Source organism: Equus caballus, chromosome X (genome assembly GCF_041296265.1).
Source record: "Equus caballus isolate H_3958 breed thoroughbred chromosome X, TB-T2T, whole genome shotgun sequence".
Lineage (NCBI taxonomy): Eukaryota > Metazoa > Chordata > Mammalia > Perissodactyla > Equidae > Equus > Equus caballus.
The window spans coordinates 17,257,728-17,283,098 of NC_091715.1; the positions used below are offsets into that span (position 1 = coordinate 17,257,728).

Here is a 25,371-nt window from a genome sequence, read left to right on the forward strand (position 1 = left end):
ACCACCTTAAATATGATCTCCAGCTAAAGACACAAGAGAGTGGTGGGCAATGGAGGCCAGTTGTGGGAGGTTTTCAGGAAATCACAAAGGTATGGAGATTATGCAGATTTAGGTCCTTGCCTTCTCCACTGATGTGAGTTTCTAAAGATTTAGTCCTCTGTCTCTTCCTGGTATGGAGAATGGCACCCTTACAAATGAAGAGTTCCCTTATAAACGTAAATGTCTCTTACAAGAGGATAACTTAACTGATTTTCAGAGCTTTTCCTCTCTGCTCCTTCTTAAAAATAATCAGCTAAAGGTAATCCTTATGCCGAAGAGGCATATTTTGGGGTGGCATATTCTCCCCTTCAACAACAGAATTGAGAGGAGGGTACAGAGATTTCTCATAAACCTCTGCCCCCACACATAACATGGTCTCTCCCATTAACATCGCTCACCAGAATGATACATTTTTTTTTCTAAAAATGAACCTATTTTGACACATCATAATTGCCCAAAGTACATAGTTTACCTTAGGGCTCACTCTTGGTGATATACGTTCTATGGGTTTGGACAAAAGTATGACATATATACATCATTGTAATATCTTACAGCATATTTTCCCTGCCCTAGAAGTCCTCTGGGCTCTGCCTGTTTCTCTCTCCCTGGCCCCAAGCCTGGCAACTACTGATCTTTTTATTGTCTCCATAGTTTTGCCTTTTCCAGAATATTATATAGTTGGAATCATACAGAATGTATCCTTTTCAGATTGGTTTCTTTCACTTAGTAATGTGTGGGAGATCAGAATTGGCCACCCCAAAATGTGTCTCTTTGCCTTGATTATTTTTAAGAACGAAAGACTCTGAAAGAAACTTTGACCTCCCTCCTAACTGCTTAAATGAATTTAAGGTAGAAGGCCCGTTACAGGAAGGAGTTAATACCATAAGATAATTCTAGTGTGATATAGAATGTGTTTCTGAGTTGGCCCAGCATACACTTGTTTAACAAACGTTTGCATTTCCATCTCTGTGTAAATTGCCTTCCTCCCCTTTGAAGTCCCTAATCACTACCCCCAACATCCTCTTCTGTCTTTAGCTGAAGATGATATTTAAAGTCGTGGCTTTGGCCATTCTGGTGAGCTGCTCAGTTTTCCTGGGTTTCTCCCATGTGTACATGTTATTAAACTTTGATTTTCTCTTGTTATTCTGTTTCATGTCAATTTAATTCTTGGACCAGTCAGAAGGACCTAGAGGGTAGAGGAATTGTCTTCCTCCCCTACATATGCACGTAAGGTTCTTCCATGTCTTCTCACGGTTTCGATTACTCATTTTGTTCTAGCACTGAATACTATTCCATTGCCTGGATGTACCACAGTTTGTTTATCTAATCACCTACTGAAGGACATCTTGGTTGCTTCCAAGATTTGGGAATTATAAATAAAGTTGCTATAAACATCCATGCATTCATGTGTAGGTTTTTGTGTGGATATAAGTTTCCACCTCCTTTGTGTAAATACTAAGGCGTGTGATTGCTGGATCATATGGTAAGAGTATGTTTAGTTTTGTAAAAAACTGCCAAACTGTCTTCCAAAATGGCTGTACCATTTTGCATTCCCACCAGCAATGAAGGAGAATTCTTGTTTCTCCACATTCTTGTCAGCACTTGATGTTGTCAATGTTGTGGATTTTGGCCGTTTTAATGGGTATATAGTGGTATCTCATTCTTGTTTTAGTTTGCATTTCCTTGATGACATGATGTGGAGCATCTTTTCATATGCTTACTTACCATCTGTATATCTTCTTCAGTGAGATGTCTGTTAAGGTCTTTGGCCCATTTTAAAATCAGTTTGTTTGCTTTCTTGTTGTTGAGTTTCTATCGCTATTTAAACACAGTTGAATCTCACATGGTCAACAACCACCACCACAGCAGCAATAGCAGCATCAACAAGCAAATGCATACAACCCAAACCCAAAACCCACAGACCCCTCTCTGAACCCTACATCCACTTGTACCCTATATTTGCTTTCTCTCTTTCGTAGACTAACTCCTTGCCTCGGTTGTCCAGACTTGCTGTCTCCAGTTCCCACTGGGATCTGGCCTCTATCCCAAGCCCTCTTTCTCTTCTAACAGTCCCAGTATTAGAAAATGGTGGCAGTATCCATCTAGTTGCCTGTGCCTGAAGCCTTGGAATTAATCTGACTCTTCCCCCTTTCCTCCTCACCTGGTTCCATTAATTTGGTCACTGAATCTCTCACAAATCAATCCACCTGCTTCTTTCTATCCCTATTGCCCCTCCTTCGTTTGGGAAGATATTATTTCTCTCTGTCTCTCTCTTTTTTTTCTTTTGAGGAAGATTAGCCCTGAGCTAATATCTGCTGCCAATTCTCCTCTTTTTGTTGAGGAAGACTGGCCCTGAGCTAACATCCATGCCCATCTTCCTCTATATATGTGGGACACCTGCCACAGCGTGGCTCAACAAGCAGTACCTAGGTCAACACCCAGGATCCTAACTGGCGAACCCCAGGCCTCCGAAGCAGAACATGCCAAGTTAACTGCTGCGCCACCGGGCTGGCCCCTCTTTTTTTTTTTTAGATTGGCACCTGTGCTAACATCTGTTGTCAATCTTCTTTCTTTCTTTTTTTCCTTCTTTTCCCAAAGCCCCCCAGTACATGGTTGTATATTTTAGTTGTAGGTCCTTCTGGTTGTGCTATGTGCCATCAAGCATGGCTTGATAAGCGGTGCTGTGTCTGTGCCCAGGATCTGAACTGGTGAAACCCTTGGCCACCGAAGCGGAGTGTGGGAATTTAACCACTCGGCCACGGGGCCGGCCCCTATTTCTCTTTTTATGTGAAGGTGATGGGCTGACTGATGTATGCTGCTGCATGATGAGGTCATACAGACTTAGGGGGGCTGGTGCCTGCACAGGCAAAGACCTAGTCCCTGGAGATTTCCTTGTCATTTTAACACCTTCCTTGTGTGGGTTTTCTATTTGAAGTGGTCACTTCTGCAGCTCTCTGTTGGTTCCCTTCTACTTTCCTGGCATTTTCCTCTGATTTTTGAGGGACACCTCTGTTGCTCCTGGAAGTTCTGAGCTCACGACTGTCATTTAGCTTTGTGGTCAGGTCCTGCCTCTGACCCTTCCTAGCTGTAAGAGCTGGAACAGATCATGGATTCTCTTGACTCTTCATTTCCTTATCTGTAAAATAAGTAGCTTCCCTTAGACACTGGGTCTCTACCCTGGCTGGACATTAGAATCACCCGGGGCGCTTTTAAAACTCCCAATGCCCAGGCCACACCCTGGGACAATGACGTCAGCACCCTGATGCTCAGGCCTCAAGATTCTTTAAAGCTCCCCCCAAAGATCCCAATGTGCAGACAAGGTTGAAAACCACTGATTTAATGATTTTAAAGGAACTTTGCTCTTCTGTCATTTCATGTTTTTTATCATGCCCCAATCCCAAATTGAGATGTCTATTCTTTTAATGTTTTTACTAAGTTGGGAAGAAATAGCTGTGAAGTACCCCCCCCCCCCACCATCTGCTGTTTGTTCTTATTTACATACGATGGAACCCAGCCCACTGATTTATAGCTCTGGTTCCCTTACAACTGTTATTGAACTGAAAACATAGCTTAAAACTTATTAAACAGAAAAAAATTATTTTGAGCTTCATGCAGACAATCCATTATAGAACCAAGGAAGCATCTAAACTTCTTTCCTTGTAGAATTAATGCTAAAAATGGATTTACAACCCCATAATCTCAAATGAAAACTTTAATTCTGCTGCCGAACCTAGTATTTATTTTTTCTTGAGTATCCCATTAGGAAAACGGAAGCATCTCTGCAGGAGGATGGAATTTCAAGGGGTTTCCACCCATAAACAGGCAGGCCCTCCCCAGACTTCTTTGTGTGGGCCTCTGAAATTGTTAGGATCTCTCTTTCCCAGGTCCTCTCTACTGACTCACAAATACTGGGAGAAAAGCCAGGGCAAACACATAATCAGTGTGGGTGTGGTCTCACTGTTGAAACACGTTGGAATAGGTCTTTCAGAAGACAGCCTTTCTGTAGCAGCCCCCTTTAGACCTACCATTTTAGATTTGAAATAACAAGACTTTTCTGAGCTGTGAGGGAGTAGGGAGGAGAGTAGGAAGATGACAGAGAACAGCCAAGCATTTGGTTTAACCACTGGCACTAAATTTGGAAGGAACTGGGGTCCTGACATAAGTCTGATTTATGTTGGGGAAATGTCCTTTGGGGTGCTGGCTTTTTCTGTTTCTGCCTGTTTCTCTGTTAACAGTATCTCTTTCAACTGTTCACTCACTTTATTCTGCAATATCTGTCTGAAACACACAGCCCATGCCTTTGCTTGTCTCTCTCAAACCCTTATTAAACTATTGAAATTAGTTGCTACCTTGATAAGGATGGGCTAATTTAGTAACTACGTGTAAATTATTAGTTAGTTATAACCTATGGCAAATTCCTTTCTCCATATAATCCTTTTACAACTGGGCCATCAAATTGTTCTTATGGAAAGAAATGGTTAGTTATCTTCTAACAGTATGGGAGAAAGGCGTTTTCCTGGGTGAAGAAGTGTTGCCAAAGCGTGGAGTGAAGCTGAAAGGAAACTCTTTCTCACCATGTTTAGCAATGAACTATTTCTTGAGGCCCAGAAAGCCTTGTCTGAAGCTCCTTGTTTCTGACCTGCCTCTTTGGGTATTTCCTTGTAGATGGAGGAATTAATTGAGGGTGTTCGCTGGGCCTTTATTGACATGCTGGAGAAAGAAAATGAGTGGATGGATACAGGGACAAAAATGAAGGCCAAAGAAAAGGTAAGGATTCCTTTTGATGAAAAAATACGACTTTTGGTTTAACAGATATTCATGCTCAACGTTGACTGTGTAGTTGATTTTTATATTGACTGAGCTGTTGACTCCGAATGACCCTGGAGTTAGGTCTCTGTTTTGGAAAGTACATAGATTTCATCAGCAGGAGGTAAGAGAAAATAAGATCTGACTTTTTATTTTTTCGAACTTCATTTTCAAACACCTTGTAATTCTGCCTTTCCTTCGCTCCTAATTGCCGTCTGTAAGAGCCACATGGCTTGCTGCCCAGCGAATTTTGCCATAAACCATCATTGGCTATGGCAGAATGCAGAGCAGTGGGAAGCCATGGGGAGCAGCTGGCAGAAGAGCCCTCAAGGTGCAAAGAAGAAAAACCCATATTGGCCATGTGTCCTTCTGCTCCACGCATGGTGTGTGCAAATGTCCTCGGGCAATTCTTTTCCTGTAACCAAGCAGATCTACTTCCTAACCCATCATTTTGCACAAATGATCCTAATAGCATCCTTATAAACTGCAGACCTGTGGTAAACCATTGTGTAGGAATACAAAAATATTTCCTGATAGAAGTGGACACTGGCTAAGCCTTGTAAAATTTTCTGGGAATAGGTGAAAAAAGTATTAGTAGCCATGCTGTTTGAAAGAAAAGAATGGGACCCATCTTGAATTCCAGGTATTCTGTTGGAGCTGGAGCTCGAGGGAGGAGGGAACACCTGCTACATTCTTACTGGAAGCTGCTCTGCAGCTGGGAGACTCTGAAATTAGGGGCGTTTCATCTTTAGAGAGGTATTTTTGAAACTTTCCTGACGATAGCAATCACCTGGGGGCCTGGACGCGCTATAGCTTTTTGGACTCCTCCCTAGCAAAGGCTGACTTAGTGGATTGAGGGTGCAGTCTGAACATTTGTGATTTTAACCCGTCTCCCTGGTGATTCTTATTGCTAGGCAGGCCCCAGGAACACTGCTTAGAGTCATACTGAGTCATGCTGAGCACAAACATTTTTGCCTTATGGTCAAGAAACAAAGAGGGAGAGGATTTTTAGGGCAGTGAAACTACTCTCCATGATACTATAATGGTGGATACATGTTACTATACATTTGTCCAAACCCATATAATGTACAGCACCAAGAGTCAGCCCTACTGTCAGCTATGGACTCTGGGTTACTATGATTTGCCAATGTAGGTTTATTGGTTGCAACAAATGCCCCACTCTGGTGGGGGATATTGATAATGGGGGAGGCTGTGCATGCATGGGGGCAGGGGGCATATGGGAGTGCTGTTCTTTATGCTCAATTTTGCTGTGAACCTACAATTGCTTTAAATAATAAAGTCTGTTAAAAAAGTAAAACATTCTGGGAATGCTTAACCTTGTTGAAATGAGTATGTGCAGAGGTTTAGCACAGATATTTTCTAGAGCTTTAATACTCCTGAGATAGATAAACATTGCCATAGATATTTTTGTCAATAGACATGAAAAGGCTGTTCAGTGTTTATAGTGGAAAAAGAACTTTGGTGGCCGAGGGTGGAGGGTAGCGGAGGAAGACAAAAGCTGAGTTTGACTTTTTTCCCCTTCGAGACTGTCTTAAGTCATGTAAAGAGCAAGCTGATGAAAGCCGGGAGTGCAGGGGCTGTGATGAGAAGCTCTGCAGATGGTAGATGAAACTTTTGGAACCAACACGTTGTTTTTTGAAGGCTTCACTTATTTGTTGAGCTAGCTTGTGATATCTGGAACAGAATGTGTCTTGTGCTGGGCAGGTGAGAGCTCAGTGTGTTGGGGGCTCTTGATCCTAGTCTGATTCCTCATGGACTGAGGGCAACCAGTGTGGAGAGTGGAGTGGAGTGGTGAGGAGTGTGTGCATGTTATGAATGGACAGATAGCAGGGCACTGTTCTGGAGACCGCAGTCAGTTCTTTAGGAAGTATGGCTGGTGATTGCCTCAGAGAGATCTGAGTTGCATAAGAGAGTGGGTGTCTTATAGTTGGGCCTTCTAGGCAGGTGGCCCATGGGTCCTTCTTGAAGGAGGATTGTTCTTAGTCTTTCTAATATTAGGCACATTCCTGTTTGCCCCTTGAATTGCTCTCCAGTCATGTTTTATTTCACTGAGAGCTATCACTTTTTCTTCTGAAAGTACTCTTTGAACACTCTGCTTTCTTTGAGCTGAGTTCTACTTGCCAGGAACTCAACTAGTTCCTTGACAGGTGCAAATATCAAAGGCAGTTGTCCTACTGGATCTCATCAGGTTCCCTGAGTATATCCTGTATTTCAGAGTTGAGAGCAGTTCCTTTGATAAAAGGCAAGGAAGAGGGAATGTTGTCCAAGAATTTTCAGCGGTTCTCCAAGGCAGTTGTGGCCTAGGATCCTGGAAGATGCAGATTTTCTTTTTCCAAATTAAATAAACATGCAGTTCTGGAAATGACCTCTCGGGGGAGCTCGTAGTACTCACAAAGACAACATTTAGGCTACCAAAGGCTTTTATGCAGCTTTCTGCTCTGGGGTTGTTTTTGAAAAATTATTTTTTTCTTGCCCTTTTTCTCTGCTGTCCTCGATTTGATTGCCTTTTAATAGTCAACAAGAAAGGAGAGGCTCTGCCTAATAATTCCTTGAATCTTAGATGGAAATCTCTGACAATCTTAGGGCTTTGTCTTTCTGATACTGAGTAGCCCCTGCATTAAGACAGGATTTGCCTGTGTTAGAAGTGGAGGTGAATAATTCGCCTGCTCTTCCTGGTATGACTTGGCACTGTTCTTTGGGCATGTGTTGTATGCAGTATATCACCCAGGCGGAAGATTTCTCATCAATAATAGTGCCCACACTGGGCCAATGCTGAGTCACTTGGCAACCCATTGGGAAAGCTGGAAAAATGTTCCAATTTGTGAGGGGGAGAAGCTTTTCTTTCCTTCACTGTGAAGCTCTGGACTGCAGCTAATTACAGCGCCTCCTAAGGGGTGTTGACCTCAGCATTCCCTAGTGACCTGCCTCCTGAGTGGGGAGGGTCTAGATACCTGCAATGGCCCAAGACCTAACATCTGGGCTTTTGTGGCAGTGACCTCGGTTTCAAAATGGAATCGTGGGGATGTGGCTTCGTCATGCTCTTCACTAGAGGTGATCACTTGTAAAAGATAAACAAGGATGCCTCTGCTCCCATCAAGGGTAAATTTGTTATCTCTGTCTCCCTGCCTTTCCCCTTTCATCTCTTAAGAGGTCATGAGTGTTTTTGTGTTGTGAAACCAACAGTGTCGGTTTCAACTGGAAATTTAGTATGCTGAAATAAGCACCAATTTTTGTTTAGGATTCTGTGTTCCCTGCAAGCATATGCTTTTATTGTAAACAAGCAGCAAAGAACAGGCGGCCTGTTATTTTTCTGGTTATCATAGCTGTTAAATGAATGTAAGGCTATACAAATTATTTTGGGGGGTGTCTTCTGGAAGATTTGCCTTTTCTAGAACAGAGTAGGAGGATCTCAAGGTCACTATGTAATGATTCTAAGGCCCAGCAGGAAGGGATGCAGCACTGCCTATGGCTGCCCTGCTGGCGGGAGCAGGGCTTGTGCTGGTGAGCTCTGTGTCGGATTAGGAGGAACAGTTTCCTCAGCTGGATTTGACTCTGTAGCCAAAAGCTGTTTCTTTTCTGAAATGTTTCTTTGTTTGCGCTCTTTGCCCCTGGGACCTGTGCTTGCCAGGCCACCCCCAGAGAAAAAGATCCCGAATTCCTAGGGAAGCAGCATCCTAAGGATGCTGTGAGCAGCCTTAACCTTGGCCACAGCAGGTACAGAGGATTCCCAGGAAGTCTGCTGGTCCCAATCTCCACAGGCACGTGACCCCTAGGCACGGGCTCTGGGCAAGGTGGGAAGACTTTTCCTACAGAGGGCCAAATAAAAGTGTAGCTTACCTCTTTGGCTTTGTCTCTGTTGGGGAGGAAAAATAATCTTTTCTTCTACCCTTCTATCTTGACTGGGGCATGTGTAACAAAAGATAGAGTAACAAGAGAAAAACAAACAGAAGTTCATTAATGTGTACATCTCATACATATGTGAGAGAAATTCAGAGAAATGAATAACTCAAAGAGGTGGCTTAGAACTCTAGCTTATATGGCATCTTTAACCAAGAAAAATAAATTTGTAGAGAAATGATAAGACAAAGGAAACCAGTTTTAGACTTCTAAGGGCAGCAGATTATGGGAAGGTAAACATACAGGAAACTAATGGTAGATACAGGCTCGTTAGTAGAGTTTGGATGTGGATTCCTCTGGCACTGTCTCCAGGCTGATAGGACCTAAAGTTGTCTCTAGTGATTTGCTTTTGTACTTCCAGATAGCGGAGGAAGGACAATTTGAGAATTTATGCCCTGCTTTTTAGGCAAACCGGAGGAGGGCAGGAACTTTTCTTGTATCTGCTGCGTCTCATTTGCCTTCAGCTCAAGATAATTTTTATGTCAGAGAAGCATATTTTAGGGTGACATTCTGGTTTCCTTTATCTTTAAGCTCTGCCCAACCCTAAGTATTGGATTTTCCCCAGGTATCCAGTCTGTACCATGTTGTGCCCTGCCCACATCCCCAGCCCAGTGGTTCTCAAGGTGCGCTTCCAGACCAGCAGCAGTAGCCTCTCCTGGGGACTCGTTAGAGATGCAAATTCTTGGGATCACCCCAGAGCTGCTGAGCTCAGGGAGTGGACCACTGCCCTTGCAATTACCATTTCACTGCACACCTATTTGACTTCCAGCTGCCAGCACCTGCATTTTGTCTAAGAGCTTTCGCTTCCCCCTGGAGCCCACTATGCCACTCACACAGAGGGCCCAAAGGCCTGGGGAATGAGCACACCAATGATTGGTGAGAGTTGCCATGTATGTGCCCCAGCTTCCTCCTCCCTTGGGTGCGTGTTCTGCAGAGCTCCTGGAGTTTCCCCAGTGGGGTAAGCTCCAGTTGCTCACACTGACAGCTGGCTCAGTAAGATCCCCTTGTTGACTGCCTGTCTTTCTCTGCTCCCTTTCCCAGTCCCCCACTTGTGTTTGGTGTTTCTTTCACCTCCCCAATGAACTGCTTGCACTCAAATCCTTGTCTTGTGGTCTGCTCCTGGGGACTCTCTAACTAGGACACAGCTCCTGGGGTATGCATTCTTCTCATCGTTCCTCGCCTTAAGGTGACAACACATGTCACTGCATCTGGATGCTAGCACCACTTCAGCAAATTCAATTCCACAAACATTTCCAGAACTGATAATGTGCCAGGTGCTGGAGCAGGAGCTGTGGATTCAGAGAAGATCAGCTGCAGTCCTTTTTCTGCAATGGCTTGCACACTCTTAGGAGAGCACAACAGTGACACGGGTGCCAGGCAGATGGGGAGGAGTTAATGTAATGGAGACACAAAGTGGTCCTGGGAGTCTAGCGGAGGGACCCTCAAAGGAGTCCAAACACACTGTGTGGGGACACCTGACCTGGGGAATGCCCACTCTGCCCCTTCTCTCTTCCTGCTCACTGCCCGTGTCCCTGGAGCCTGTGGGCAGGGCTTCCTCTGGCTCTTCCTTACTTACTGATCCCAACAACTCTGCATCCAGCTGTCACTTTTCCTTGGTAGCTTCCCTCCTGCTTCATCTCACTATTCCTTTTAAATTGTTTTGTAGAAGAAAAGAAAGGGAAGGGCTTTTGTCGAACTGTCTCCTGCCCTTCCCTGTTACAGATTCAAGCCTGTTTGCATAACTTCTGAAGAATGCAGTCACCCCAGCTCCTGCCTCCACTCCAGTACTCACCCAGGGACACATGGGGACTGACAAAACAGCATATAAACCATCTTTTGGGATCCTTGCTCCACTCCCTCTAGATCCCTGGCTCATAGATGCTGCCGTCTTGAGTTTGCTGGCACTTTCTGGCTCCATGTCTCTCCATCTCTCTCACACGCACATACAGGCCAAGGTAGTGGCCTTCCTACTTGTATTTCCTCTCCCTCACTGTGGCCTCAATGGAAATTACAGAGGTTAAGACTCTGGAGAAAGACTGCCTAGGCTCAGAGCCAACGTCTACCCCTTATTAGCTGTATGACTCTTTGGAAATGACTTAACCTCTCTGACCCTCAGTTTTCATGTCTGTAAAATGGGGAGATTGGTACCTACCTCAGAGATTTGTTATGAGGAGTTAATATACCTAAGGTACTTAGAAGAGCGCCTGGAGCATGAGAAAGGCTAAGTGTGTTCAGCTGTTTCTTCCAAACTGCTGTCCTGTGCAAGAGGGGAAACTTTGGCCTTACTGGCTGGCCAGAGGAGAGAGATGGGAAGTGAGGATCTATGTGTGTATCCGGGTCATTGTGTTTTCGTCTGGGTTAGGAAGGTGGGTGACATAAAACCATGGTCTCTGAGGTCCCTCTCACCCCTCAGGTGCTCTGATGCTCCATGTCAGAACACTGGGCTTTTCTTTATTGCCTCACCCCCAACCCCTGCAGGGCAGTTAATAGTGAGCAGCCCCTGCTGAGAGGGTGATGGGGGGGAGTGGTACATTGCTTTTCTCTCTGTGGATTTTGGATTTTCTGGTTTTGACCAAATTCAGCATTATCTTTGTGATACATATTTTAAAACCAGCCCTGGTGGTCAGTGGTGAAGATTCAGCGCTCTCATTGCCCCAGCCTGGGTTCGTTTTCTGGTCAGGAAACCAACCACCCATCTGTTGGTTGTCATACTGTGGTGGCTCCATGTTGCTGTGACGCTATGCCACGGGTATTTCAAATACCAGCAGGGTCACCCATGGGGGACAGGTTTCATTGGAGCTTCCAGACTAAGACAGACTAGGAAGAAGGACCTGGCCACCCACTTCTGAAAAAATTGGCCACAAAAACCCTATGAATAGCAGTGGAGCATTGTCTGGTAGAGCGCTGGAAGGTGAGAGGATGGCGCAAAAAGGCCTGATAGGGTTCTGCTCTGCTGTGCACAGGGTCGCTAGGAATCCGAATCAACTCAATGGCACTAACAACAAATGTATTTTAAACACAAAGGCAAATATTTGGTGGAAGTAGGAGTTTGCTGCATATACTTATCAAAGGCATGTTATACCTGATACCTTATTGGAGTGAGTTTACTGTAATTGAGTTTTGGTATTCTAGAGCCTCATGGAAATATTGTTTTGGGTGATGCTATAGGTCACTGGTTCTCACATTTGAGGTGCATCAGCACCATCTGGAGGGCTTGTTAAAACACGAATTTCCAGGCTCTGCACCCAGGGTTTCTGAGTCAGTAGCTCTGAGGTGGGGCCCAGGGATTTGCATTTCTGACAAGTTCTTGGTGATGGTATTGATCTGAGGCCAACGCTTTGAGAACTCTAGGTGATTACAAGTGAAAATCCCCTTGCACCGAGGCTGTGTTACTAGAACTAGCTAATGTTTATTAAGTGAGTTTTTTGATGTAGAGCCGAAGGCTCCTTCTTGGTCACTTCAACCCCTTGACGCTATGTCTGTTCTCAGGAACTATGCAGAATATGTCTTCCACATAAGAGCCCTTCCAGTATTTGAAGATGTTTAAATATTTTTCTCTTTCAGATGAAACATAGCCAGGGTTCCTCATTAAATTAACAAACATTATATGCCAGGCTAGATGTTCTAAATGCTTTACAAATATTAACTACCTCAATGTCATGATATCCATATGAGGTAGGTCAAATTATTTCATTTTACAGATGAGGAGACTGAAGCACAGAGAGGGCAAGCAAGCTTGCCTAAGGTCACACAGCCACTGGGTGGAAGAGCTGACACTCCGTGCCTAGCAGTCTGGCTTCACACTCTATGCTTTTATTCACAATGCCAGTGGGTCTCTAAGTGTGGTCCTCAGACTAGCAGCATCAGCATCACCTAGGAGCTAGCTAGAAATGCAGATTCTGATCTATAGGATCAGAAACTCTGGGAGAAGACCCAGGCATCTGCATTTTAATAAGCTCTCCGGGTGATTCTGATGCAGCCAAAGTGTGGGAATCACTGCTCTCTGCTGTGGTTCTGATGCCTCATCCTGCTGGCTGCTCTCCAGGTTTCAACATCTTTTTTTAAAGCTCAAGTTCAAAGCTGAACGCAATATTCTAGATATAGTCCAACTCACACAGCACAATGGGAATATTATTACTGCCTTTGTTTTGCATACAAATTATATTAAGAAATCCGAGGTTTATACTATGGCTATCTTTTCCCCTCAGCCATGTCACTGTTGGCTCATAATGAATTTACAGTCAGTTAATTTCTAAGTCTTTTTTTTTTTTTTTAATTCCACAGGAACTGTTGTTAAGCCCTATTACTCCAGTCCTAAACTTGGCTTTTTTTTAAACCCTCATCCCAGAACTTCACATTTATTCTTACTAAATCTATTTAGATTTGGTTCATGGCTCTGACTTTTAAAAGATGTATTTCTGGATCTTCTGTATGTTTATTATTTTTGTTATAAAAAAATCTATGCTCATTAAAGAATATCTGGAAGGTAAAGTAAAAGAGTAGAAAGACAAAAATCATTGCTAGTCCCATCATCCAAACATACCCACTGCTAACATTTTGATGTATTACATTGGTTTTTTCCCTATACATAGGCTTGAATAATACTTTAGATATAAATTTGATTCCTTCTTTTTTCTCTTAACATTTATATAATAACCATTCCTCCTATGACTACATATTCTTTATAAAAGAATTTTCACTCTTAATGCATGTTCTTCCAATGGTTGTACAGGAGATTATGTAAACATTTCTCCATGGTTGGGTATTTAGGTTGTGTTATTGCTGATATGACTATGATAAACACCTTGTGCATAATGCTTTCCCCCCAAATTTCAGACTAATTCTGTAGAATGGCATCCCAAAAGACCTTTAAAAATCTCATCTGTCACTCAGTGTATTAACTACTGTCTCAACCACTGTATCATTCATGATTTGATAAATCTGCTTTTTGGTTTGTGTTTCTGGGTTATTAATGACCATGCTCGCACAGTGAAACTGGAATCTGCCTATTTGCTCATCCGTTGGAGACTCCTTCCAGATTCATCTACTGAGCAGATTCATGGAGAACCTGCTCTGTGGCAGGTCTTTTGTTAGGTGCTAATCAATTCACTAACCAATAGGTTTTTAGTCCAGTTCTATTTTGCACAATTCCATGGAACTGTCTTCTGATTTCTCCATTTTGCCTGCAAAGAGATCATGGGATAGGAAGCAATGCTTTGATATAATCTAGTTATACTGTGTTTAGAGCTTTCCCTGATTTACTAGTCTATTGTTCTATTAAAAAGTGGAAACTCAATGAAACTGAAGAAACATTCACTGGGCTCCCATTTTTCCTAAGGTCCAGTATATCCTCAGTGCAAGTTACATGGTTCCATGGGGTGTAGCCAGCTATTCAGATTCCCAAACCAGAGATCTCAATCTTCTCTCCCAGCCGACCATAAGGCTTCAAATCCTGTTGTCTTTTTTCCAAACAACTTTCAAATCTTTGCCATTTCTGTTTGCATAGTTCTTTCCTCCCTTATCTTCTCATCCTTTTTTTTCTTATTTTTTTTTTATTCAGGTGAAATTCACATAACATAAAGTTAACCATTCTGAAGTGTATAATTCAATGGCATTTAGTACATTCACAATATTGTGAAACCACTACCTCTATGTAGTTCTAAAACATCTTTATCACCCCAAGGACACTTCATACCCATTAAGCAGCCAGTCCTCGTTCTTTCCTTCCACCAGCCTCAGGCAACCACCAATCTGCTTTTTGTCTCTATGAATTTACCTATTCTGGATATTTCATATAAATGGAATCATATAATATGTAGCCTTTTGTGTCTGGCTTCTTTCACTTAGCGTAATGTTGTCTAGGTTCATCCATGTTGTAACATATATCCACTCATCCTTTTTAATCCATTTCCCTGTTTATAGTCTTGCAAAGAGAATAAGCATTTCTGATAGTGAGGTCTTTCCTATTTTCTCAGAACTTTTGAAATAGCATCATAGTGTTTATTCATAATTGAAAAACTCTGCCCCCAAAATAAAGATTATTGAATTGAAGTGACCCTTGTAAGGGGAAGAATTGTGGCTGGCTGGTTTTTTCTTGTGTGCTCAGAACCTAACGTGGCTTGGCACTCCCTTCTTTGGCCATTGAACAGTCCTTAGTAAAAAGCATGGCTCCACCAAACACGTAGCTAAGATGCACAATTTTGGGGGCCTCAGTTTCGTCATCCACAAAATGAGAAATATACTCCTGTTCTCACAGTGTTTGGGAGGATTAAACAAGTAATATATATACAGTGACTAGCGAAGAGCAAATGCTTGGTATTAGTAAGATGACATGTTCATTTTTTCCTAAGTTTCCTCTTATTTCTCCCTCACCAAATAATGTAATGTTCCATTACAGTCTCCTAAAATTGGGAAAGAAAGGTTGATGTGAATTATATTGTTTTTCTTGGGTTCGAGGTACAAAGTCGACTTTTATTAACCTTGACTCTGTTCAATATTTTAAAATATTTTATTATGGAAATTTTTAAATGTGGACAAGTGTACATAAGAAACCCCCACGTCCTCATCGCCCAGCCTCACCAGTGAGCAATATTTGCCATTCTGATTTCATCTACTCCCCACCTCAACTGTTTTTATGCTTAAGAATTCTAAAGCTAATTCCAGACATTATTTTACTATAAACATGTCAGTATGTATCTCCAACAGATAAGGATTTTTTAAAATGCCCTTAACATACCCAACAATACCTCATTAATTAGTAACCTGTGTGCAATTTGCTGTAATTATCTCAAAAAAATTTTAAACAGGTGGCTCAAATCAGTATCCAAACAAGGTATACATATTGCAGTTAATAGGTCCATCTTTTAAGGTGTTTAAAATTTTAAGAGCTCCGCTCCCCTTTATCCATGAAATTTGTTTTAGAAATTGTATTATTTGGTAGAATTTTCAACAATCTTGATTTGGCTGATTATATCCTGTTGTTGTCTTTTAACATATTCTTTTGTTCCTTGCATTTCCTATAAATTGGTAGTGAAATTTAGAGGTTTGGTTAGATTCAGGTTCAGTTTTCTTTAGGCGAGAAGACTTTGTGGGCAGTGCTTTGTGCTTCCTGTTGCAGTCCACCAAGAGGCACACGATGTCAGGTTGTCCCACTTCCACTGAAGAGTTCAGGTGTTGTCAGCCTGATCCTGCCATTTTAACTTCCCCATCAACCTTTCACCTCCAGTGGGCAGAGATCCTCTCTCTTGGCTATGCCTTAGAATCAGCCTAGGAGCTTAAAAAATCCTAATGCTCAGGCCACTCCCCAGACCAATGACATCAGACTCTCTAGGGGTGGGACCCAGGCATCAGCATATTTTAAAGTTCCCCAGGAGGTACAAATGTGCAGCCAGGGTTGAAAACTGTTTTAGTAGTTTTTGTGGCCATTCATATTATTGAATAGATACATGAATTCATTAGGGGCTGCAACTGGTGATTTTCAAAGTCTATCATTCTTTCTGTATTTGTTAGCTGGACTTTTTCTATACAAAAGAATTTTGTCTCATCAACCACTTGATTATGCTGACACATAGTTTATAAACTGATATAAACTGCTGAAAGGCAGCATAAGTTTCTGTTTTTCTCTTTATTTATTAATTTTCACGAGTTGGTGCCCTAGTACTTCCAAAGGTTCCAAAGCAGTTTTTTAGTGTCGTGATGAACTCAGGGAATTTTATGTGTTTGATTTGTTTAAATTCGTTACAATCGTTATTTTATTTTTGGCTCAAATTGTTATATATTGGCCAACTTGAGGCTCTTCCTTTAGGGAATTTTGACATGACTCCAGTTGTTTTTGACAGCATCTTTGCTTCCCGGCACAACAAGATATCCTCTTTAATGTTTGACTTCTCTTTAATCACTAACTGTTTTGAACAATTTATAAATCAGTGCCTTAATTAGTTCTTCCACCAATGAGCAATATATTGACTTTTTATTTGTCTTGAGGGAGGAGAGAGGCTCCTAACCAACTTGAAATACAGAGTTTCGGTGATAAGCAAATGTGCAGACATATGGGTGAGGGGTTGATGTGAATTATCGTTTGTAAGGGACATTAGCTCATGTTAGTGGACATTCATGTAATATGTACTCTATCGTTTTTGAAAATTTCTGTAGTGTTGCATTCTCAATGTTGATCATCAAGAATATGAATAAGCGTATAACCAGTGTATGACCTTTCCATACATTAAAAGAAAACAATGCTAGTGTCGAGGAACAGAACTAATTTGAACAATGTGGAGCAATGGAACTATATTAAAAGGTGACCTTGGAATAGTAAATATTTAAAAATTTTGACAATGTCAGCAAGCAGTAACAATTTAGATGTGGCGCTGTAGAAGTATTTAGTTTTTAAGTGTATATTAGGAGTTACTTTGGATTGAGGGATTTGTTGGTGGTAGGACTTAGAAAGCAACTGGGAAATACCACAATAGCCTCAGAGTGAAATTCCAGAGGCCCAAAGCAGAGAGCTGCTTTTTAAAAATTATGGAGAATATTTATTACTTTTATTAATGGGATCACTAGGGGCGGTTTAATGCCTGTCTTTATTATATTTTGGTCCAAATTCATATCGAGTATATTAGAAATTCACTTAAAAATACATATTTGGTTTAATAAAAAGAATTAGTTTTGATATATTGATTTTTTATTTCACGAGAAAAGAGTCCATGAGGAATGTTTGAGTTCTCTGTGTATATTTTGTGATGCTCCTCCTCTTTGGCCCAAGATGAAGCTAATAGCTACGATGTGTCTGCTTATCTGCTATCTCTGGGGTGGTGTCTGCTGCTGTCAGCAGCTCCCTTCTTATCTGGCTGCTGGTCCTGCTCAGTCAGTTGTACAGGAATGTCAGTTCCATTAATAACCCGAGGGCCGGACAGGCAGATAGTGGGAAATGGGTGAAGAGAGAGAAATTGTATTTAACCCGGTCTTCTGAGTTGTCATTTTCTAGACCTTAGCATACTGGGTAAAGACAGGCTGAGGGTGTGACAGCAAATTCACTTCTGACAGAATCTTATTTGTGAACTGGAGAAACAGCCTGATACCAAGAGAAGAAAAAGTGAAAGAAACTGGGGGGAAAAAAGATAAACATTTGGGGTTAGGAAAGTTGGAGGAAGCAGTGCTCGGAAGAAATGGCATGACCAAAGTATTCTGATAGAAGCACTGACAACTTTGCAAAATAAACTTCATTTTGATTTTAGATATTATCATTCTTGACGTTTCAAATTAGCAAAATTTCTTTTCTTTTAAAATGGAATTTATGGAAGGATTGATTCCTCATAGAGGGTTTTGGAGTTTCGTGCTGTTTGTTTCGGTTCTGGATCAGTCAGAGATTGCCAGAGGGAAGAGAGCATATTTTAATTTTCTTCATGCAGGTAGAATGACTCACCTGCTGCAGTGGTCTGTGTTTGGGTTATCTGTTGCTGCGTAACAAACCACCCAAAACCTGGTGGCTTAAAACAGCAAGTATTTCATTATGTCTAATGACTCTGTGGGTTGGCTGGGGCTCGGGTGGGTGGCTCGTCTGCTGGTCTCACCTTGAGTCTCTGGGCAGTTGCAGTCAGATGGTGGCTATGCCTGGACATCTGAGGTGGCTTCTTCACTTGTGTCTGCCACCTCAGTGTTCTTCACGTGGCCTCTTTCTCCGCAGGGTACTGTGGTACTCTTACAGGGGGGCTAAGGGTTCCAAGAGGAAGGAAGCAGAAGCTGCTGGTCGTCTTAAGGCCTGGGCTCAGAAGTCCCAGAATGTTTCTTGTGGTACATTCTCTTGACCAAAGCCAGGGACAAGGCCAGTCCGTATTCAGGGGCAGGAGAAAGACTTCATCTCTTGACGTGAGGTGTGTGCAGTGCGAGCACAGGGGGAGGGGAGGTATTGTTGGCAGCCATCTTTGGAAACTACCTACCTATAATCTGTACCCTTTGCCTCTCTCATCTGTTTTCAGTTTTTCATTGTTTACATTTGAGGATTTTGAACTATCTTTACCCGCTCTCTTTAACACCTGACCACTGAGTGTCATTAAATTTTTTTCCTACTTTTCTGTTTAGTTGGTGAGATTGTTTCCTATTATTGACTGATTTTTTTTTCTGCTTAGTTCAAGACCAGTATATACATTTACTCATAGAACTATTTGAGTGGACCTAATTATTGCTGAACTGTGTTGGGGAAAAGACTCAGCCTCAGGCTGGGGGACCTTCCTGCATAGGTGTAAGAAATTCCTACTAGGTTTTAGGGCCCAGAACTAGACTAGGTTGTAAGGGACCCAACCCCATCCTAGTGGACAAATCATTTTTTTCCAGTTTTACATTTGAATTCCCTAGTAAATAAACTTAAGTTTCAGTATAGGCACCCCTGACACTGACTTTCTGTACTTTATAGCCAAAGACTCTCAGCGTTGGGAAGGGCCCTGCTTCACTCTGTGTCCTTGCTGACCTAAGGGAAAGGGGACAGATCTGCCACCTTTGTATATTCCAGTGTTCCCAGCACTGAAGTCACTGTGCAGGCTGACGAGAACCTTCTCCAGGGGTCTGTAAGGATTAAACTAATGAGCCAAATGGACCTGTCCCAGAGCAGAGCAGAGTCAAGGACGGCACTGAGGTGGTGTTCTTTAGGGTCGCAGAACATAGCCTTTGCTTAATTCTGATGTTAAGTTGTAAAACAAATTTACAAGTTTATGTAATAATTTGGCTTATTCTTCCAGCCTTTTGAAAATGAAAGTTAGGGTTTGGCAGAATAGCTTATATAGATCTGTAGTAAGTCATGTTCTAGTGAGGTCCTGTGAGTTGTCCAAAGTAATTTCTGATTTCTATTGAAAATTACTCACAGAAAAGGAGCTCATTGGAGAGAGCATTTTTGAAATGAGAAAACTTGACAGGGTAGAAAAGGAGAAAGTCTCTTCTCCCTCCTTTTCTCTACCCTCTTCCCAAACCCTCCCTAAGCATTGGTTGCTTATTTGAGTGTCCTCTATCAGCATCTAATGAGAGCAAGAGCTATGTGGCATGCCACATGGCCTTGTGAGGAGGAGTTGGCACCTCCTGCAAACTTTCAAGCCTGGAGTTACCTCAGACCCAGGTCATTAGTATTTAAAAAAAACCCAAAAGCAAAACCAAAAAACTCCTCAGATGTTTCCAATAAGCAGCCAAGTTTGAGAAGCAGAGCCCTATTAGAATAGTGCTGTTCAAACTTGAATGTGCATGCCAGTCTCCCAGAGACCTTGTTACAATGCAGATTCTTAGTAAGTTTGGATTGGAGCCTGAGATTCTGTGTTTCAACCAAGCTCCCAGGTGAGGCTGATGCCCCTGGACCACACTTTGAATAGTGAGAGTGTAGAGCAGGAATTGGCAAACTTTTCATGTAAACAACCAGATAGTAAATATTTTGGGCTTTGCAGGCCATGTAGTCTCTGCTGTAGTGACTCAAATCTACTGTTGTAGCATGGATGCAGCCATAGACAATATGTGAACTAATGGGCATGACTGTGTGTCAATAAAACTTTATTTACAAAAACAGTCAGCAGCTGGAATTTGACCTGCAGGCCATGGCTTGCTGACCTGGTCTAGAGCATTCCTAATCTCAAGTTTTTGACCAACACCTTTTTGCTCTTCTCTCTTGTTGGGCTGAATCTTGAGTAAGAATGAAGTGGTTTTGTAAGAGGTTACTCGATGGCTTTGTTGAATGATGAATAATTGATGATGACATTTAGGCTGCTGTTTACAAACAGCCCACGTTGTCCCTTGGCTGTGGCTCATTGCTTTGCCTTGAGTATGGATGGCATTTCTGATTTCCTTCCCTAGACTACCTTTTCAGAGGTAGAGCAAAACAGAGCTGGGATTTGTTCAAAAATGTGGCCCATGGGCATCCCAGAATAAATAACCAGGTCTGAACTATGGAGGCAGCAGGTGGCTTTGGGTTGCATTTCCTTTATCTGTCTTCCAGGACTCACCTCTGGAGTTTAGTCTGAAGGGATGGAGGCCGGTATTCTGGCTATCTGAGAGATAGAAAGCATCAGAGCACTTGGATCCATGCAATTCACATTGACATGTGTGATACCCATAGGTATGGATATTATGGCAGCAGAAAGTTATATGTTGCTGATAATATATTCTGACAGCAGATATTGCAGGATCAAGCTGTCAGTTTTGGGGGATCCAAATTCAGAACCAAGGACTCATTTCTCAGAAGGCTCGTGTTTTACCTCATGGGCTTCTGGGGTAAGGTACAAGGTTCTTGGTCTGCTGCTTATGGTATGTTCCTGCATTTCTAAACCCAAAGCCAGTCAAAGTTGAGTTTCAGGAAAGTTTTGAGTTTAACTGATTCAAAACCGAAACTGGCTCTCATTTGTCTTTGTGATGGTGCAAAGGTCCCTAAGGGAAAGATGTTATTCCTCTTTGGAAATGGGAGGATGAGGGCCAGAAATCCTTGGGCCAGGGATGCTCACGATAGTGTCCATTTCTCGGGGTAGTTTTTGGCAGTGAATCTCGATGAGATCAACAACCTTCTCTCCCTGGGGTCCCATTCCCTGGAACCTCTCTTCTGGTGAAATCTCATTTACCTCCTTACCTTGACTAGTCTGAACAATAGATGTTCCGATATTTCCAGACTGGAAATACTTTCTTGTCTTTTGTTTTCAGTTTTGACCTCCCCTCTTAGCTAAGTCTTGGTCTGCCAGGGGCTCTCCGTCAAAGTTTAGTCCCACTTGTGTCCAGAACCAAAAGCTCAATGGTATGGTTTTTAGGGAGGGACAGAGAACTTCTTAGAAGTATACTTAAACTCTATCTGGATGTGTCTTGCTATTCTTACAGCTGAAAATGTTTTTTGTCTTGGCATGTTGAATATGGTTACTGATGCAGAGGTGGTCTATACATTACACATTATTCAGTTCATTTGGATGTATAAAAATGAATAATGTTTATATAATAGAATATTATTTTTCATCCCTCAAAAGACAGTGTATGTTTGGAAAACATGTGGGCTTTTTGAAGTCAGGTTAAGGCTAAATTAATCCAGGTTAAGAAGCTGGTTTTGGCCCTTATTGCCTGTAGGACTTGGGGAGAGTTATTTTCCCTTTCTGAGTCTCAGCTCCTTCAGCTGTGAATTGGGGATGGTCTGTACCCACCTGGTGGAGTTAAGGTAAAATTTAGATCTGATGAGGAAGTGAAGCACTTAGCCCAGTACCTGGCCCATAGGAGGGGTTCAGTGAAGAGCATTACTTTTGTTATTATTAAAAATGTTATTTCTATTGTTACTAATTCTGTTTATCTCTGAGATGTCCTCTTTGAAGATGACCTTTTCATAAGGTCCTTCTGTTCACGTCCCATCCCATGCTCTCCATTCTTCTAGTGGGCTTTTTTTTCTTGGCATCCCATTATCCATATGTGACCAACTGTGGACTCCTTGAGGACAGGAGTGCAATTTATTAAACTGTGTATCTCAACTCCTGCTACACACAACAACATGGATTGAATTTCACAGATGTACTGTTGAGTGAAAGAAGCCAGACACCAACAAGTACACACTTTTTTTGAAGTTCAAGAACAGGCAAAGCTAATCTCTGGAGCCTAGAGGTCAGAATAGTGGTTATCTTGGGGGTGGAGGGGTTATTGACTGGCAAGGCACCCAGGGGAGCCTTCTGGGTGCTATAAATGTTTTTAAATCTTATCTCAGAGTTACTAACACAGGCATGTGTGTGTGCATTTAAAAGTATCTTTGATTTGTACACTTAATATTTGTTTACTTTGTGTATGTTATAACTCAATAAAAATTTGAAAAGATGCTTTCCAGTCTGCAGTGCTTATTTGGCAATTAGAAGTCATTCAGGGCTGGCCCGGTGGTGCAGTGGTTAAGTGCGCACATTCTGCTTCTCGGCGCCCTGGGTTTCACCGGTTTGGATCCCAGGTGCGGACATGGCACCGCTTGGCACGCCATGCTGTGGTAGGCGTCCCACATATAAAGTAGAGGAAGATGGGCATGGATGTTAGCTCAGGCCCAGGCTTCCTCAGCAAAAAGGAGGAGGACTGGCAGTAGTTAGCTCAGGGCTAATCTTCCTCAAAAAAAACCCAGTCATTCAATATAAGGCAGACTGTTGAATGGATGTTATGATGAAAAAAGTGGAGAGTCTTTTTTTAAAAGATTTTTTCATTTTATTTTTTTATTACAGTGACATTGGTTTATAATATATAAATTTCAAGTGTACATCATTATATTTTATTTCTGTGTAGATTACACCGTAGTCACCACCCAAAGACTAATTACAGTCATCACCACACACATGTGCCTATCTCCCCTTTCACCCTCCTCCCTACCCCCTTCCTCTCCTGTAACCACCAATCCAATCTCTGTCTCTGTGTGTGTGTTTGTTGTTGTTTTTATCTTCTACTTATGAGTGAGATCATACGGTATTTGACTTTCTCCTTCTGACTTATTTCGCTTAGCATAATAGTGTCAAGACCCATCTGTGTTGTCACAAATGGTCAGATTTCATCATTTTTTATGGCTGAGTGGTATTTCATTGAGTATGTATACCACATGTTCTTTATCCATTTGTCCCTTGTTGGGCACCTAGGTTGCTTCTAAGTCTTGGCTATTGTGAATAATGCTGCAGTGAACTAGGGGTGCATGTATCTGTACGCATTCGTGTTTTCATGTTCTTTGTGTAAATACACAGCAGTGGAATAGCTGGATCTTAAGGTAGTTCTATTCTTAATTTTTTGAGGAATCTCCATACTATTTTCCATAGTGGCTGCACCAGTTTGCACTCCTACCAGCAGTGTATGAGGGTTCCCTTCTCTCCACATCCTCTCCAGCACTCGTTATTTCCTGTCTTGTTAATTATAGCCATTCTGACAGGCATGAGATGATATCTCATTGTAGTTTTGATGTACGTTTCCCTAATAATTAGTAGTATTGAACACCTTTTCATGTGCCTGTTGGCCATCTGTATATCTTCTTTGGAGAAATGTCTATTCAGGTCTTTTGCCCATTTTGTAATTGGGTTGTTAGCTTTTTTTTGGTGAGATGTGTGAGTTCTTTATATTTTTTAGATATTCTCCCCTTATCAGATATATCGTTTGCAAATATCTTCTCCCAGCTGTTAGGCTTTTTGTTTTGTCGATGGTTTCCTTTGCTGTGCAGAAGCTTTTTGGTTTGATGTAGTCCCATTTGTTTATTTTTTCTATTTCTCTTGCCCTGGTCAGACATGGTACTTGAAAATATGTTGCTAAGACCCATGTCAAAGAGCGTACTGTTTTCTTCTAGAAGTTTCATGGTTTCAGGTCTTACATGCAAGTTTTTAATCCATTTTGAGCTAATTTTTGTGTATGGTGTAAGATAGTGGTTGACTTTCATTCTTTTGCATGTGGCTGTCCAATTTTCCCAACACCATTTATTGAAGAGACTTTCCTTTCTCCATTGTATGTTCTTGGCTATCTTGTCCAAAATTAGCTGTCCATAAATGTGTGGGTTTATTTCTGGGCTCTTGATTCTGTTCTGTTGATCAGTGTGTCTGTTTCTTTGCCAGTACCATGCTATTTTGGTTACTATAGCTTTGTAGTATATTTTGAAACGAGGGAGTGTGATACCTCCAGCTTTGTTCTTTTTTCTCAGGATCTCTTTGGTTATTTAGGGTCTTTTGTTATTCCATATACATTTTAGGATTCTTTGTTTTATTTCTGTGAAAAATGTTCTTGAAACTTTGACAGGGATTGCATTGAATCTGTAGATTGCTTTAGAAAGTATGGACATTTTAACTACGTTAATTCTTCCAATCTAAGAGCACAGAATATCTTTACATTTCTTTGTGTGTTCTGTTTCTTTGAAGAATGTTTTATAGTTTTCAGTGTACAGGTCTTTCAACCCTTGGTTGAGTTTATTCCTAGGTATTTTATTTTATTTTTTTGCAATTGTAAATGGGATTGTGTTCTTAATTTCTCTTTCTGCTACTTTGTTTTTAGTGTATAAAAATGCAAATCATTTTTGTATGTTGATTTTGTATCCTGCAACTTTACTGTATTCATTTATTATTTCCAAAAGTTTTTTGGTGGATTCTTTAGGGTTTTTTACATATAAAATCATGTCATCTGCAAATAGTGACAGTTTCACTTCTTACTTTCCAATTTGAATCCCTCTTATTTCTTTTTCTTGCCTGATTGCTCTGGCTGGGACTTTTCAATACTGTATTAGATAAGAGTGGTGAAAGTGGGCATCCTTGTCTGGTTCCTGTTCTTAGAGGGATAGCTTTAGTTTTTCTCCATTGAGAATGATATTAACTGTGGGTTTGTCATATATGGTCTTTATTATGTTGAGGTACTTTCCTTCTATACCCATTTTATTTAGAGTTTTTATCCTAAATGCATACTGTATCTTGTCAAATGCTTTCTCTGCCTCTATTGAGATGATCATGTGATTTTCATTCTTCATTTTATTAATGCGGTGTATCGTATTGATTGATTTGCAGATATTGAACCATCCCTGCATCCCTGGAGTAAATTCCACTTGATCATGGTGTATGATCTTTTTAATATATTATCGTATTCGATTTGCTGGTATTTTGTTGAGGATTTTTGCATCAATGTTCATCATTA

General features: G+C 41.6%; 1 protein-coding gene across 3 annotated transcripts in view; it reads left to right on the forward strand.

The window, feature by feature from the left end:
* PHEX (phosphate regulating endopeptidase X-linked) overlaps positions 1-25,371 on the forward strand; it is a 195,107-nt gene that overhangs the window by 89,793 nt on the left and 79,943 nt on the right. For all 3 annotated transcript variants that reach the window (XM_001493470.7, XM_070256769.1, XM_023633503.2), the window contains one exon: positions 4,705-4,806. In XM_001493470.7, coding sequence (XP_001493520.1) covers positions 4,705-4,806 — 102 coding nt within the window. The remainder of the gene's footprint in view (positions 1-4,704; positions 4,807-25,371) is intronic.